At 44.0% G+C, this 16,548-nt stretch overlaps 1 protein-coding gene across 1 annotated transcript; it reads right to left on the bottom strand.

Moving 5' to 3' along the window:
• Positions 1–1,923: 1,923 nt before the first annotated feature.
• Positions 1,924–16,546, bottom strand: DELE1 (DAP3 binding cell death enhancer 1). Its single transcript, XM_036750544.1, has 13 exons — positions 16,173–16,546; positions 15,431–15,545; positions 15,200–15,317; positions 13,302–13,446; positions 10,644–10,805; positions 10,360–10,433; positions 10,138–10,234; positions 6,189–6,331; positions 5,821–5,979; positions 5,643–5,735; positions 3,741–3,897; positions 2,505–2,744; positions 1,924–2,222 (listed from the first exon to the last, which is right to left on the bottom strand). The coding sequence occupies exons 1-12, from the start codon at positions 16,201–16,203 to the stop codon at positions 2,506–2,508; spliced, it is 1,533 nt and encodes a 510-aa protein (XP_036606439.1). The 5' UTR covers positions 16,204–16,546; the 3' UTR covers positions 1,924–2,222; position 2,505.
• Positions 16,547–16,548: the final 2 nt, after the last annotated feature.

Below are 16,548 nucleotides of genomic sequence, written 5' to 3'. Positions count from 1 at the left end.
ATTATTAACCTCATTTCTACCTTCTCTCAGCTAAAAGCACAGTCATTCATCCAACAAACATTGATTGAGCGCTGGTTGTGTGCAAGGCTCAGTGCCAGGTACCCAGAGGCGCACAATGATGAATGAGCCACAGAGTTGGTGTTTTCATAGCTCCAAATTGTTTTCCAGAATGGTTGGACCAATTTACAACTCCACAAGCAGTGAATATTGTTGCTACCATCCTCCTACAATCCAACAACTGCCAGTCATATTTTTTCACTTTTGCCCATCCCATAAGATCAGAAACTCCGAGGGCAGGGACTGTCTTTTGCCTTTTTTGTATTCGCAGCACTTAGCACAGTGTCTGGCACATGGTAGATGCTAATAAGTGTTTATTGGTTGATTGATGGATGGTTGCAAGGTGTAACCTCATAGTGATGTCTCTCTATAGCCTCAAGAAACTTGAGGCCCAATTGGGGAGACAAATTCAATGTAATGCCAAGTGTGACAAATGTCACGGGAAAGACAAAAATGTTTCAAGACATCACATGAACTATGGAAGAGAGTAGGATTTCAACTTAAACAAATGTGGGTTAGAAGGGATTCAGGAGTCTGAGCAAGGACACTTTGTCACAGGACACACAGGCCAGTCAGTCAGCCTTGGGCTCCTGAGAAAATCAAACCCCAAAGGAACTGGAAAGGCAAAAGAAGGTCAATCATAAGGATTTAGGCAGGTGGGGCAGAGTTTAGTTTTTAAAATTTTTTTACAGTTAAGTGTGCCAAGCTGTGGGCACATGACGAATATAAGCTAAGGCACAGGGGACTAATTAAGTCAGCCAGAGAACCGTCACCCAAAGTCCAGTCCAGGCTTTGCTGACCAGGCTGCTCAGCCCCAGCCTTCCTTTCAAAGGTCTGGTGGTGACTCATCAGATAATGGGGCTTTAATGCTAAAAGGTCTCTGGCTTGTCTGTGCTATCTAAACCCATTTGGATGAAGGCAGCAGAGGGGTGCAGAAAGGGCACTGGATTTAGTCAGAAAAGATCTTCTGTTTCTGAGATTTACCAGCTGTGTAATCATAAGCTAGTCATTTAACTCCCTAAGTCTCATTTAGATTGGGATAATATCCTGTAGTATCTACCTAGTGAAAAATCAAATGAGATAATTGTAAGATAGTAAGTAAAAAATTGTAAGCAAATTGTAAGCTTTGCAAACCTGAAGTACTACATAAATCTCAATTGTTATAGTCTTGATGATCTTTGTAATGCAGCCATGGGGGAGGGGCTGCAGCAGTGTCTATCCAATGATGATAACCCCACTCCCCAATGCAGCTGATATTCTGTGAGAAGACTTATTCCATAATATTCTGTCAGAAGAGCAGCTGGGGAAGCCAAGGAGTGAGTATTGCCAGAAAGCCATGGGAACCACAGAAAACTCTGGGAGATATTAGGTGTGGGAGGGGCCTTTTGAAAGAGGTCTATGTTAAAGTTCAATGAAGGGATTGATAGACAAATGAAGCTGAAGCAACACAGGGGAATGTAAAGGAGGATTATTTTGCCAATATATCTCAATCTTTTTTTTTTCTGAAACCTTGTGAACTTGTAAAATGTTCTCTATTTATCTAGATATCAATTGTTCAGCCATCTACCCATCCATATTCCTTTGATTTTACCTAAACATGTTTCATTAAACCCAGATGAATATCATTAAAAAGAGAAGTTATTAGTAAAATCATTAATTTGGGCTATTAACAAGAAATAAGGAAGTCAACGGAATAAGGTTGATCCATTCCTTTCTAAGCATTCTCTTTGGAACAATATCTAGTCATATAACTTTAAACTATCTAATGGAAAGATTTGAGCTATGGAGGTTGGGCTGCCCTCTCTCTTTTGCCCCCATTCATCTCCCATTCACATTCAAAGGGGATGAAATGATAAGAAAACCTAGTTTTGGTATTAATTGGCTGATTTTATTAAATATTAGAGATTTTAATGTTATATAAGGTCCCAAGTGAGGCCATGGAAAACCACTCTCTCTTGTTCACAGAACTCACACTCAGTCTTCCTCTTCCCATGGAAAAATAGAGATTCTTCAGGGTCTTCACAGAAGGATCTGATTGGGCACACCAACTCCTTTGGGCCCAAGGCTAGTGAAGGATCCCCACAGCTTCCATCTTTGGGACTAAGTGATGGTTGTGGGGCCAAACAGATACATATGTTCAGGGTGCAGCTGTGATTGGAAATCCTCTTTCAAAACAAAAAAACACAAGCCCAACAGAAGTGAATCTTTATTGTTCTAGGATTGGAAAAGATTCTATATACATTACTTTGCCAAGCTCTGAAAATAGTTGGTGGGAATCACTCCCAACTCTCTGGAGTAAACCTCGAACCAGCCCATACCAGAGAGTACTATCCTCAATTACAATTTCCTCACAAGAGAGCAAAAGGTTATTTTATATTATGGTTGCTATCCCCTCAAACCACCCCAAGGTTATCCTCTTGGAGGCTTCTCTATAACTATGTTCTTACCTTATCCAAATCCCAGTTTTACTAGATGCATCTCCAAAGGGTGTGGACTCGGGGGTTCTGTCACACTAGATGCTGCAGGGATGGATCCCAGATGATCAATTCTGCTAAGAAGTCCAAGGCTTCCTGTGCTCCAAGCATGGGGAAGGTGGGTAGCCCCATTCAGGGCTGTATTCAGAGTACAAACAGAAGGGCTAGAGAAGGACCTCAAACCTTTAAGTGTTGAATTATTGTGCCCAAAAGCTGTGACGAAGAGAGATAAGAACTATCATTGAATGAATAGGATCTTGGGGTTTTTTGTTTTTGTTTTTTTGAGAGGCAGTGTGGCACAGTAGATGGGGCCTCAGAGGCAGGAATACCTGGGTTCAAGACCTACTTCTGACACATAATGGTTGAGTAACCTCTTGGTACTACAGGCAACTAAGACTATAAAGTACAAAAAAGAATCACGGCATCATAGATTTGGGGTTGGAAAGGACCTTAGAGGCCGAAGAAACTGAGGTGTAACCTCACTGTCCAAGGTAATGCTACTAGTAAGTGTCTGAGGCAAGACTCAAACTAGGGTCTTCTGACTTGAAGCCTAGTGCTCTAGCCACAATACCACCTAATGTGTGGAACCCTAAGGGACATAACACAGATGTACTTCCCCCAGCATACCAATTCTACCCCCAATCCTCCTGACACTTAAGAGGATGCCTTATCAATGACATTCCACTCTATAATTCTCCACTACACTCAGAGAAGGAAGATACAGGGTGCAACAGCAAATCCTAACACGGTGTCCAGCTTTCCCACCATGGACTGGAACACTGAGCAGTATAGTGGAAAGATTACTGGATTAGAGTCAGAAGATCAGTATTCCAGTCCCGACTCTGTCACTGACTAGGTAAGTGACCTCAGACCTACAACCTACAGCATCCTTTGTTTGGAAAAATAGGATAATTCCTTGTAGGGATTATAGAAATCAAGTGAACTATGTCTACATATGGAAAACCTGCAATACTATCAAAGTATGAGGTATGAAGTAAAATAGTAAAAAAAAACTGACAGAAAGAAGGAACTACTAGTGGCCACTATCTTCTCCACCATTAGGGATAACTGCCTTTGTATAGGGATAGCTGTTTTTTGGGAAAGGGAAGCATCTGTCATTCTGAGCATGCCATGTGGGCTGGATCCAATGATTCACCCTAGTTCCTTTAAGGAATTGTGGGTGAGACATGCAGAAGGGCATAAGTGTACCTTCCAGTTGTGCTAAGAGCATCTTCAGCCTCTCCTGAGCTGGCTCATTCCCTAGAGCAGCTGACTGCTGGTAATATCTCATGGCCTCTCCTAGGTTCTTCTGGACTCCAAAGCCTTTTTCATAGCAAATCCCCATGTGGTACTTGCTCTGAGAATCCTAAAAAAGACACACATACACAAGACCGTAGACGCAGGTCATATTAAAACAGAAGAGAACAAAGGGTTTGGGAGCCAGCACCTTTCACCCATGTTGTATAAAGCCAAAACCAAGCCCCAGCACTGACACCATCAATGAACCATCACCACAAAAAGAAATCAGATTATCAAGGAGAATCTGAGATTAGAGCTAGCCCAGCCCAAAGAAGACGGAGCCAGAGGTTACCCAGAGAGGTACTGAATGCCTGTGGATTGTGGAGCATCCCCCACCAGAACTGTGCTTACTGAATAGAAAAGGGAATGAAGGATAAAGCAGCCAACCTGAATCATGGAAAATCTGGAGAAGAAAGTCAGCCAGCTATGTTTATTTTGATAGGGAATGAATTGAACACACACAGATTATGGGTGAACACTCTAAACATTCTAAGAGGTACTGTGGGGCTTATAGGTAGGATGCTGGAAATGAAAGCTCCTCTAATGTTGCATGACGTCAATTTTATAAGAATTAACGTTTGAAAAAAAAAAAAAACCTCTCCTAAACTCACCTAATTTACTAACTAGCCTTACATAGTACTTTACGGCTTCCGAAGCACTCTAGGCAAGCCATTTCACTTGATGTTCATAAGAATCCCATGAGGTGGATACTATTATTATCCCCATTTTACAGATGAAGAAACGGAGGATGGTTAAAGGCTTTGCCTAGGGTCACACAACTACTTAGTATCTGAGGCAAGATTTGAATTTTGGTCTTCAGCAATCCATACACTATATCATCTAGCTTCCCCTTCCCTCTATTTAGGCCACCAATGGAGTCTATTTTATAATATATATTTTATAATATGTGCTATATGAAAGGCAGTGTAGAGTATTGAAAGATGGCATGGGGGTTTAGGTCCTATCTTTGACCCATACTGTGTGACCATGGATACTTGCTCATTAAAGCCCCAATATGCTATTGAACTTACCCTCCCACTGTCCCTAAGCAATTCTCTATGACCATTCTTCAAGTTACAGGACAGTGGCATATTGGCTTTGGGAGGAGCTTCCTTATTGAGACTTTTCTAGCCAATGAATGCCTAACCAGACGAAAAAACAAAGTACTTACAAAACACCACTCTATCTTCTAGCCACACAATAAATACTCAATATTTGGTTCTGCATACCTTCTTAAAGGTACTTAAATATCTTCTGAGTCAAATAATGTCCCCTGAGACTCTGTTATATCGTAGAATAGATGCCTGGACCAATACCAAGGACCTGTTAGGAGAGTCCTAGCCTTGAGCACTGCTGCCATGGTTACATAAGAGGCTCTCGCTGCACTGTGATTGGCCGAGGTGACAAACAGCTCCCTGTCAGTCCGTCTTCTTGGTGTTTCTTCCTAACTTACACAGCCAGAGAGGCTCCTCACACTTGCACATTAAAATTCAAGTCCATTTCAACCTAGAGGAGGTTTCGTATGGTTCTTTGAGAGCAAAGACAGGAACAGAAGGAGATAGCGGTTGGTAACCTAAAATGCCTTCACAAAATGAAACTGAAAAAAATTCTCTTGCCTAAGAATGAGGGCAAAGCGCCTGGCTGCTGACCAAGAAATGAAGGAAAAAAGAGCCTTGGGCATGGGGAGACTGCAGGACAAGCTGATTCACTGGGTGTCCCTGAAGCTTGGCCCTGACTGCCAGTGCTCTTTCCCACTCCCCCTTGCCCTTCCTTCTCCTGCCCTCCCAGGCCCCTTTGTCACTCCCTGCTTACCCCATTACTGGCTGCAAGCAAGAGGTACTTCACAGCTTTTCGTTCATCCTGGAATGGTTCCTTGGTAAACAGCACCCCCAGATAGGCTTGAGCCTAAGGCAGAGCCAGGAGAGGGGACATCTCAATCCCTGCCCTACTTGCCCTCAGGGATCCCCTCACCTTCAGACAGGAGCCTCACCTCTTTCAGGCCGGCATCAGCTGCTTGCTTCAACATGGCCACTGCTCTCTGCTTATCAGCTGCCTTTGCTGGGGTCTGGTCACTCAGCAAGGACCTGGCATAGCGGTACTGAGCCATTTGGTGGCCCTTCTGGGCAGCAAGCTGGTAATAAAAAACTGCCTGGCACAAATGGACAGGCACCACATTCAGTTTCATCTCTGGAAGGCTCCCTTGTTATTGGGTGAGAGACTCTCCCTGGGCTGTTCTTTATTTTCAGCTGTGTCAGAGCTGTTCCCCATAGTGAGATCAGACTTTTCCACCCAGCTTTGATCCCTCTTAGCAACTTGGCACAGAGGGGGAGTGGGGATCAATCAGAAGGCTTCACTTACCTTGTTGATATCTTTCTGGGTCCCTTTTCCATGCTCATGACACAGGCCCACATTGAACTGAGCTTTGCTATAGCCCCGGTCTGCAGCATTCTGGAAGTAAGAGTATGCTGCTTCACAATTGCCACTTCTTATATTTTCAGTCCCTATCAGAGATCATAGAGCAGAAAGGACACTGTGAAATTCCCACAACATTTGCCAAAGACCCCATGGGCCCAGAGCACAAACTGCCTGATGATAGGTCCCTTCCTTACTCCTGATCCTAAAAGTGTAAGAGAAAGTAAAGAGTGGGGCAGAGCCAAGATGGTGGCTGGAAAGCAGGGACTAGCGTGAGCTCCCGGCCGAGCCCCTCCAAAAACCGATAAAAAACGGCTCTGAACCAATTCTAGAACTGCAGAACCCAGAAAATAGCAGAGGGAAGCAGGGCTCCAGTGCAGGACAGCCTGGATGGCCTCTGGGTGAGGTCTATCCCGCATGGAGCTGGGAGCGGAGCCCAGCATGCGCTGCACGGACCAACCAGATCAGGAGCCAGGCGGAGCGTGCCCTAGCACCCTGAATCAGTGAGCTGCAACAGTTACCAGACTTCTCAACCCACAAACACCAAAGACAACAGAGAAGGTTAGTGGTAAAAGCTGCCGGAGTAGGAGTTCCCGGTTAGGCCACTGCCCCGGGGGTAGCGGAAGTGGGGCAGCTACAGAACTACAGCTGCAGTTACTTCCAGCCCCAGGCCCACCTGGTGGGAGGAATTAAGTGACGGATCAGAGCAGGAGTGAAGAGCCTGCTGAAGATCTAAGTCCAGTCCAGGTTGGGGGTTCTTAGGGAAGGAGGAGTGCTGGTGTGGCAGACCTGGCACATCCCCCCAGGTGTGGAACATAGTTCTCTTAACTCTACAAGCAGTCATACCCTGCTGAAAAACTCAAGGGTCAAGTTAGTTGGCTGGGAATATGGCCAGGCAGTGAAAATGCACCCAGATTCAGTCTCAGACTCTGGAATCTTTCTTTGGTGACAAAGAAGACCAAAACATACAGCCAGAAGAAGTCAACAAAGTCAAAGAGCCTACAACAAAAGCCTCCAAGAAAAACATGAACTGGTCTCAGGCCATGGAAGAGCTCAATAAGGATTTGGAAAAGTAAGTTAGAGAAGTAGAGGAAAAATTGGGAAGAGAAATGAGAAGGATGCGAGAAAACCATGAAAAGCAAGTCAATGACTTGCTAAAGGAGACCCCAAAAAATATTGAAAAATATACTGAAGAAAACAACACCTTAAAAAACAGACTAACTCAAATGGCAAAAGAGCTCCAAAAAGCCAATGAGGAGAAGAATGCCTTGAAAAGCAGAACTAGCCAAATGGAAAAGGAGGTCCAAAAGACCACTGAAGAAAATACTACCTTAAAAATTAGACTGGAGCAAGTGGAAGCTAGTGACTTGATGAGAAATCAAGATATTATCAAACAGAACCAAAGGAATGAAAAAATGGAAGACAATGTCAAATATCTCATTGGAAAAACCACTGACCCGGAAAATAGATCCAGGAGAGATAATTTTAAAATTATTGGATTACCCGAAAGCCATGATCAAAAAAAGAGCCTAGACATCATCTTTCAAGAAATTATCAAGGAGAACTGCCCTGATATTTTAGAGCCACAGGGCAAAATAGAAATTGAAAGAATCCACCGATCGCCTCCTCAAATAGATCCCAAAAAGAAATCTCCCAGGAATATTGTCGCCAAATTCCAGAGCTCCCAGATCAAGGAGAAAATACTGCAAGCAGCCAGAAAGAAACAATTTGAGTATTGTGGAAACCCAATCAGAATAACCCAAGATCTGGCAGCTTCTACATTAAGAGATCAAAGGGCTTGGAATACGATATTCCGGGGGTCAATGGAGCTAGGATTAAAACCTAGAATCACCTACCCAGCAAAAGTGAGTATCATGCTCCAAGGCAAAATTTGGACTTTTAATAAAATAGAGGACTTTCAAGCTTTCTCAGTGAAAAGACTAGAGCTGAATAGAAAATTTGACTTTCAAACACAAGAATCAAGAGAAGCATGAAAAGGTAATCAAGAAAAAGAACAAGAAAAAGAAATTGCAAGGGACTTACTAAAGTTGAACTGTTTTGTTTACATTCCTACATGGAAAGATGATGTGTATGATTCATGAGACCTCAGTATTAGGGTAGCTGAAGGGAATGTGCATATACATATACATACACATATATATATATGTGTGTGTGTGTGTGTGTGTGTGTTTATGTATATATATGTATAAGTGAATGTGTATGTATGTATATATGTATGTGTATATATAGAGAGAGAGAGAGAGAGAGGGAGAGAGCGGATACAGGGTGAGTTGAAGATGAAGGGAAGATATCTAAAAGAAATAAAATCAAATTAAGGGATGAGAGAGGAATATATTGAGAGAGGGAGATAGGGAGAGATAGAATGGGGTAAATTATCTCGCATAAAAGTGGCAAGAAAAAGCAGTTCTGTAGGAGGGGAAGAGAAGGCAGGTGAGGAGGAATGAGTGAATCTTGCTCTCATCAAATTTGACCTGAGGAGGGAATACCATACATACTCATTTGGGTATCTTACCCCACAGGAAAAAAGGAGGAAGAAGATGAAAAAAAGGGGGGGATGATAGAAGGGAGGGCAGATGGGGGTGGAGGTAATCAAAAACAAACACTTTCGAAAGGGGACAGGGTCAAGGGAGAAAATTCAATAAAGGGGGATAAGTTAGGAAGGAGCAAAATATAGTTAGTTTTTCACAACATGAGCATTGTGGAAGCGTTATACATAATGATATGCATGTGGCCTATGTTGAATTGCTTGACTTCTTAGGGAGGGTGGGTGGGAAGGGAAGAGTGGAGAGAATTTGGAACTCAAAGTTTTAAAAACAGATGTTCAAAAACAAAAAAAAAAGTTTTTGCATGCAACTAGAAAATAAGATACACAGGCAATGGGGCATAGAAATTTATCTTGCCCTACAAGAAAGGAAGGGAAAAGTGGATGGGAGGGGAATGGGGTGACAGAAGGGAGGGCTGACTGGGGAACAGGGCAACCAGAATATACGCCATCTTGGAATGGGGGGGAGGGTAGAAATGGGGAGAAAATTTGTAATTCAAACTCTTGTGAAAATCAATGCTGAAAACTAAATAAAAAAAAATTAAAAAAAAAAAGAGAGAAAGCAAAGAAGGAACAGACCACAGTCCTTCCAAAGGCAAACTCTTATTCATGCTGATGAATGCCTGGGATGCTTTTTCTTTCTTCTTCAACTATAGCTCAGCTCAAGTCTCAATTTCTCTAAACAATTTCCACTCAATTCTTCTCTGAATTCCTAGTCTTTCCCATCTGTGCCATTGCTTTTTGGCACTTAATCATATAATGCCTGCCACTGTTACTTAACAGTTTCATGTTATGATCTAAAGAGATTAGCCTCCACTCGAATCACTCAGAGGTGATGATGTAAAAGCCAGATTCATTTTAACTACCAATTTAACTCCAGCTACTATCCTACTTATTCTAAGCTCTTTTGGCAGGATTGATAAAAGCCCACCCTTTTCAGGCACAAAGAAGGGAGTTGGGGGGAGAAGGGGACAAGACAGGAAGGAAGAGGCAGCCTCTATCCCAATGCTTTATCTACGGATTTAACCCCATTGAACAGGATGGCTCCTTGGTTTCCTAGGGATTCTGAGACTACGATCCATGTTTAGTCACTTTAGGGCAGGGTTCACCGACTTGTCTGTTTTAGGTGTGGGCACAGGCTCTCTGAGTACTTCTGGAGGTTGTATGTAGTTCCACTCCATGGCCCCTGCTTTTCTATGACTTGTACCAGGGAATTTACTCCCCTATTCAGAGTTTCAACATTTCTGTTACACCAAAAAACCATTCAATTACCTTCTGTGTCCTCTCCCTTTTTCAATATCCCCACCTCATCCCAGGGTGGCAATCAGTTACCCAGGAAATTGAGCGCGATGGAAACACTGAGCTGGAACTGCTGCTGCAAGGACAACATGGCTTCCTCTAAGGAAAGAGGCTCTGTTTTCTCCTGCTCCTGAGCAACAAACAGCCAGAAGGGTCAGTTTGAGACAGTCAAGACAGATCTCTCCCCAGGCCCTGAGAATGCCCCAAATCCCTGTTCAGGGGACAAATATAAGCCTCTGAGTGGCAACATCTCACCAATACCAGTCTCTCTCCGGTGGCGTGACACTGGCCTGCTCCAGTCGCATCCAAAAAAGCAATGCCAACAGGTTCTGGGGAAACACCAGACACACAGCTATACAGCAAAGGGAACAAGTCCTTTGCTCTGATCCACCCTGTCTCCCAGAGTCCAGGAAGCATACTGTTACAAAGGGATGCCCGCTGCCCTGTCCTGGGGCATTCAGCAGCAAACATTCACCAGCGCAGACTTTCCCAACTCTCTAATCTCTTTTGACTGACCCCAAGAGACACTAGTTCATTACCTGCTTCACAGGGACCCCTAAGTCTGGCTGTCCTCGTGGAGCTATGGGAAGCAAGGCTCTCAGCCTGATGGTCCTGTCCTTTTTGCTCTTCTGTGGGTTCCTTCAGGCAAGTACGGCAGGGGGCTGGGGAATTACTTGTAGGAAGAATGTTTTTCTTCAACCCTAGGAAATGCCAGGGAAAAAGTGGTAAGGCATAAAACATGTGTAAAGTCCTGCCCAGGGCTGGACTGCAGCTTTTCATTGTGTTTTAAGGATACTTGGGCAGAATTTAACCTTGTATTCTGATGACTCTATGATGCCTAGGCTCTCCTGGTACTTCCTATCTCTGACCGCTCCTTCTCTGTCTCCTCCTAAGAAATCACCATTGGAAGGGGTCTTAGAGGCTATTTATGCAAATTGTCCTCCCAAGGCAGGAATCCTTTCTATCATATCCCTGTTGATCATTTTTGGATAGCTGTCAGAACACTTCCTAATACTGAGCCCAAACCCGTCTGTCCATAACTTGTATCTAATACTAGTTCTACACTCCAGAGTCATATAGAGAAAGTCCATTTCCTCGTTCACACTAACAGAGAAACCTTTCCCCCAACCATGCAGAAAGACATATGTCCATTAATAAATGTTCTTTGGGTACAACTGTTCAAAGTTCTGAATCCATTCAATTATACCTAGTCCACATTTCTCTGAGGTCTCCACAGATCATGAGGGACAAGGCTACCTGTTTTGAAGAATTCAAAATAAACATTTTTTGGCATTCCCCTTATTTAGTAAACTTATGAAAAAAGAAATCAGGTTAGTTTGGCATGACTTTTTTTTAGTGAACCCATACTGACAGATGTGATGATTATTTATTTAGTTTTTAAATGCTCACAGACTGTTCTAGAATTTTGCTAAAGATTGCTGTGAAGTTGACTAGTCTATAGTTTTGGGAACCTACCATTTCCCTCCTTCTCCTCACTTTCCAACTTGTCATGTTAAAATCATTATCTGTGAATGGGCCCAAAAGGCTCCCTCTGAATGAAAATGAATTTATTAAGAGCTTACTATATGCTAAGCATTAAGGATACAAATAGAAAAGAGAGCCAATCAGCCCTCTCAAGGAGCTCACATTCTAACTGGGAGAGAAAACACATGTATGAGTGTTCTGTTACAAATGAATGGAAGAGTACTAAGGGGTTGCTACAGGGCAAACAGTAAGGCCTGGGGATTCTTAGAGTGTACTGGCAGGGCAGATGGCAATGCCTAGGGTCTAAGAAACACAGTGGAGGGGCAGACGGTAAGGTCTAGTAGACCTCAGAGCATAGTGGGAGGTCAGATGTTACTAAGATCAAATGGTGGCCTTCCACCTATAAGAGATTGTAGTCGGTGACTCTCCCATTTATCCAAGCAGTGTGAGTGGCCATGTTTGGCAAGCTGGAGAGGGGTGTGAAGGGATATATGAAGAGACCTAGGTGATCACCAGTGAGAAGCAAGGAGTGGCCTGGAGGCCTGACGTGCAGTGGAGACTACAGACTTCCTCCCAAAGGGGAGGGGTTCAATGTGCAGCTAGGCAGGGAAAGGGGAGGGAGCACTGGCTGGAAGGTTGTGGGTTAAGGGCTTCCTACTTCCTCTGTTTGTACTGGACCTTCAAGAAGAATATAGACCAAACAAGAGAGCTAAGATGGAGGGTAGTGGGTGGGGGGGAGGGAGAAGGGGGACAGGACGCACCACTGCACCTGCTTCTTGACTAAAACACTGGATGGGACCCGTGGCTTTTTCTCACACACTTGTTCCCTCAGGGAGCTCATCCCTTATCATTTCAACTCTAAGTCAGATCTAATTACAACAAATTCCAGAGGACCATTCAAATTATTTGCCTAACTATAATCTGATTGTAAGGGATACTCCTTAAGGTATAGGGGCCACCGGCTGAGGATTGAAATGGTGGGGGCAGAAGAGGGCTGATTTCTGTTCCTGACCTAAGAAACACTGGGTTTGTCCCACACCAACTATTGTGGTGTGAAAAACTAAAAATAAGTGTGCCATAAAATAAAGCAAAAAAAATTGGGAAGCCCTGGGAGTTGATAGAAAGCTATTTTCCAAAGAAGGCCAGGCATACTATAATATTAACATCATAAAAACAAACAATTTTGAAAAACTTAAGAACTCTAATCAATACAATGATCTATTGAGACTCCAAAGAATCGGTGGTTGAGAATGCTGTCCACCTTGTAACAGAGAAGTTATAGGCTAATATGCAGAATAAGATACATAGACACTGCGGAAATTTATTTTGCATGACGATGTCTACATTATGGAGGTTTTGTTTTCTTGGGGGTGGGAGGCAGGAGGTAGAAAAAAATAAATGCTTGATGATTGAAAAAAATAAACTTTAATATAAAGAAATCTTTTAAAACAGCAACAAAACAAAGGAGGCTGTCAGTATCCTCTGTTCAGCTCCCTCTCTTGGCTGGGCAGGATAGAAGAACTTCCAAGGGTGGAACTGTCCTACGCCCTGGGCGGATATAACTTTACCACATTCACTTTCCTCTGACCTCATTTCTGACCTCCTAATGAGGACGAGCTGATGGCTCTTTTCCTGGGGTGTGTCCTATAGCTACATCCTGGCCAAGAGGAACTCCAGAACCACTCCTTCTGCCTGTCCAAGAGATAACTTACATAAGTCTTGGCACAGCAAAGGCGAGAAACGGATCTGGTCCAGGTGACCATGCCAACAGCACTGTTCTTGTCTCTGGAAACCAGGTAATGAGGCCTGAAATTGGATTTGCTTGGCCAGTTGCAGGGCCAGGATGGCCAGGGTTCCCTGAGAAAGAAAAAAAAAAAACCCTGTCAGAAACCCAACTGGGTACAAGCAATAAGAGGAATAAACTGGCCCCTGTGTAATCTAGGTTACTGTGACAGATCATGATTTCCTGTTAGGACAACCCTGAAGGATGACTTCCTTACAAATATCTTTACATGACAGATGTGACTCAATAACAGTTGAGACAACTTTCGAAAATGTAAGGAAATAAGGCAGCTACTCCTGTGCCTTGAAGGCCAGACACATTCTCCCTGTCGGTTTACGCATAAGGCTCCTGTCCTTGATTGCTTAAATTAGTGAACAGAGTGCTGGGCTTTGTGTTAGGGTTCCAGTGCCAGCTATAATACTGGCTTGCTCTGTAACCCTGAGCGCAGTACTAACCTTGCTTAACTGAAGGAAAAAAAGGGTGGGTAGGTGGGTGAATAAGTTTCCTAACCCATCTTATTCCTCAAAGGGAGATACTATTCATGAGTCCCTGGGGCTCCAACTTCCTAGAGAGAAATGGACTACAGGAGAGAGGAGTTGCTGTTGCAAGCAGATACAGCCCACAGGGGAGTTTCAGAAAATGGAATTGATGTGGATGGACTCTGGCCTGGATTACAAAAGTAATAGGGACATCTTCTAGGACGGGGCTTCTTCATCTTGTTTTGCATCATGGAGCTCTTGGCAGTCTGGTAAAGCCTTCTGGAGTCCTCAGTATAATATTTGTTGCCTACATTCATAATTGAAGGAAATACTAAATTTCAGTTAGAGGTAAACGAAAATAATCATGTATTTTTGACTTCCCCTTCCAAGTTTCTAGAACCCGTGAAATAGAGCAGGTCAAGAACCCCTGACATTGGATAATGCATTGCATGGAGCAGGAACTCAATAAAGGATTGAAGTGAATGGCCTCAGGCTCAACACTAGGGCCTTGGTTGAGGGAGGTGGAAGGAAGGGGAATAGATGTGTCTTTGCTTAAGATTGGGCTCAAACATCACCTGACACAACTTTACTCTCTACTATGTCTATGAAGCCAGGGGACTTCTCTTATCTCCAGCTGAAGAATGTGTTTTCTGCACATGTACCTAATTCATTCCACATTGTTGTCATAGACCCTAGAGGCCAGACACGCTATTCAAACAACCTTTTTACTTCATTAGGCATAAAGTCTTGAAATCAATACATGTTTATTAAGGACGTACCAGTACTGGCTAGGCACTGTCAGGATACAAGGGAGATCAGAGTCATTCCCTTTAAAATTTTCTTCTTCTGATAGGGGAAGAACTCTTGTAGTACTGATTTGTACCACTCAGCATATACTATCTTGTGTTATTAATTATTGTTTTTATGTTTAGGGTTAGTTTCCCAAACTAGACTCAAAGTCCCCTTGGGGATAGGCTTTTAAAAACTTCTTGGAATGTCTAGCACCTAGGCTAATCAATCTGCAAGTATTAAGTGCCAATAATAAAAAGAAAGGAGAGGAAGAATAAAACTGAACTGGCGTAGAAGATGAAGGTGGTGAGTCACTTTAACAACTATCTCAAAAACTGCTCCTCCCTACCCCCAATTACTTAGTCTAATAGTGACTACTTCTATTATATTATAAAATGCTTTAAGGTTTGCAAAGTGCTTTACATGCATTATTTCCTTTGATCCAGATGATAAACTACTACTTGTCTACTCATAATGATGACCCCATCATTTCATCTCTTGGCTGTATCTCAAAACCTAGACCCTAGATACATCCTGGACAGATTCAGGGAAGGCATACCCATGAGACAGCATCCCACATTCTGTGACCGGACAGGCAGCTTGAGATCCACTGGAATGCATTTTTCCAGCTTTGGTACCTTGGACCACTGCCCACACCCAGGGCAAGGGGCTCATGCCTAAACAGAAATCAAAAGGAAACCTTCACAGTCTGTTAGGCAGGTGGGAGTAGGGTCCTGGGAAGGGTAGGGGGCTGAGTGGTAGGTTCCTTGGAAGAAGCTCTTATACTTACTTATTACGGATGGGCACAGGGATGGACTGTGATGACCAAGTGATTTGTGGTTCTTCCTGGCTGGGAGCCCCAGGAGTCACACCACGAAGGCTGTGCTTAGGCAGGTGCTGTAGGGCTAAGAAGAGGGAGATGTGGACAGTCAGCAACTCAAGGATAACCCCCTGCTTCCACTGGTCCCTGGCTCCTGAATGACACAAGGGAAGGGCAGCAGCAGTGGTACCCTAAGAGAGCTGGGAAAAGTGACCCCAAACCCCAAAGGCCTAACGATCTCTTCTTGATTCACTAGCTTTCTTTCCTAGACCTAGCCTCCCTCCATCTTGTCTTTCTTGACACTTAGGTTTGATTACTTAAGACCACTAAACTGGAAAATCAAAATTTAATTCTTGAAAGCTTCCCCTCCATTATGCACAGGTTTTGCAAATATCTCATTTGGTTGACTGATGCTTGGCTATGCTCACTAATGATAATGATAACATCACAGTGTATTTAAAATTTACAAAATGGTGTAGTGAGAAAAAAAGTCAAGTGACTTGCCCAAGGTCACAAAGGTAAATGCATATCCCAGCTTAACTCCACCCCTACGCGGCTATCCCCGCCCCTTCCTTAAGGCCCCGCCCGTTCCATCATGGCGGGAGCCCTCTCGGCCTTTCGCCACGTTTTCCATTCTGACTCGTCCTACGGCTGTTCGGCCTCCGCGACATGACGGAGATAAGATCCCTGCTTCTGCTCGGAGTCCCCTCACCTCGGCCCAGCATCCCTGGGAGTCGCCACATGTTGTCACAACCACAAAGCGGGGTGCGGAGAGAACACAGTCGATACGCAGAAATAGCAGCATAATCGTGGCGCCTCCCGGGGCAGGAGAACAGCCGGAAGTGGCGCAGCCAGCCAATCAGGGCGTGGAAGCCCGACCGGAAGGAAGGGCTCCACAGAGAGGAAGGGAAAGTGGGGAGGGCACCAGGCCAGTTTCAGAGGTGATTCTGGGCCAGGTCTAGTTTAGGAGGCCTCAGCCTTAGTTTCATTCCCCAGGCAACATTCTCCCTCCACCTCCGTCTCTTCTGCAGAGAGGAGGGGTTGTCGAAGGGACTGGGTAAAGTAGTGTCGCCGACAACCCAGTCGGG

The sequence above is a fragment of the Trichosurus vulpecula genome, chromosome 3 (assembly GCF_011100635.1).
Source record: "Trichosurus vulpecula isolate mTriVul1 chromosome 3, mTriVul1.pri, whole genome shotgun sequence".
NCBI lineage: Eukaryota > Metazoa > Chordata > Mammalia > Diprotodontia > Phalangeridae > Trichosurus > Trichosurus vulpecula.
The sequence above is the reverse complement of the archived record's forward strand: the minus strand, read 5'-3'. Positions and strand labels throughout refer to the sequence as shown.

Bases quoted from the DNA above. Each gene is read 5' to 3' on its own strand.
- DELE1 (XM_036750544.1), bottom strand. From the start codon at position 16,203: ATGTGGCGACTCCCAGGGATGCTGGGCCGAG. The intron at 15,546-16,172 runs GTGAGGGGACTC...CCCTCTTCTTAG, and splicing joins CCCAGGGATGCTGGGCCGAG to CCCTACAGCACCTGCCTAAG. The intron at 10,806-13,301 runs GTAAGTTATCTC...GGCATTTCCTAG, and splicing joins TTTGCTGTGCCAAGACTTAT to GGTTGAAGAAAAACATTCTT.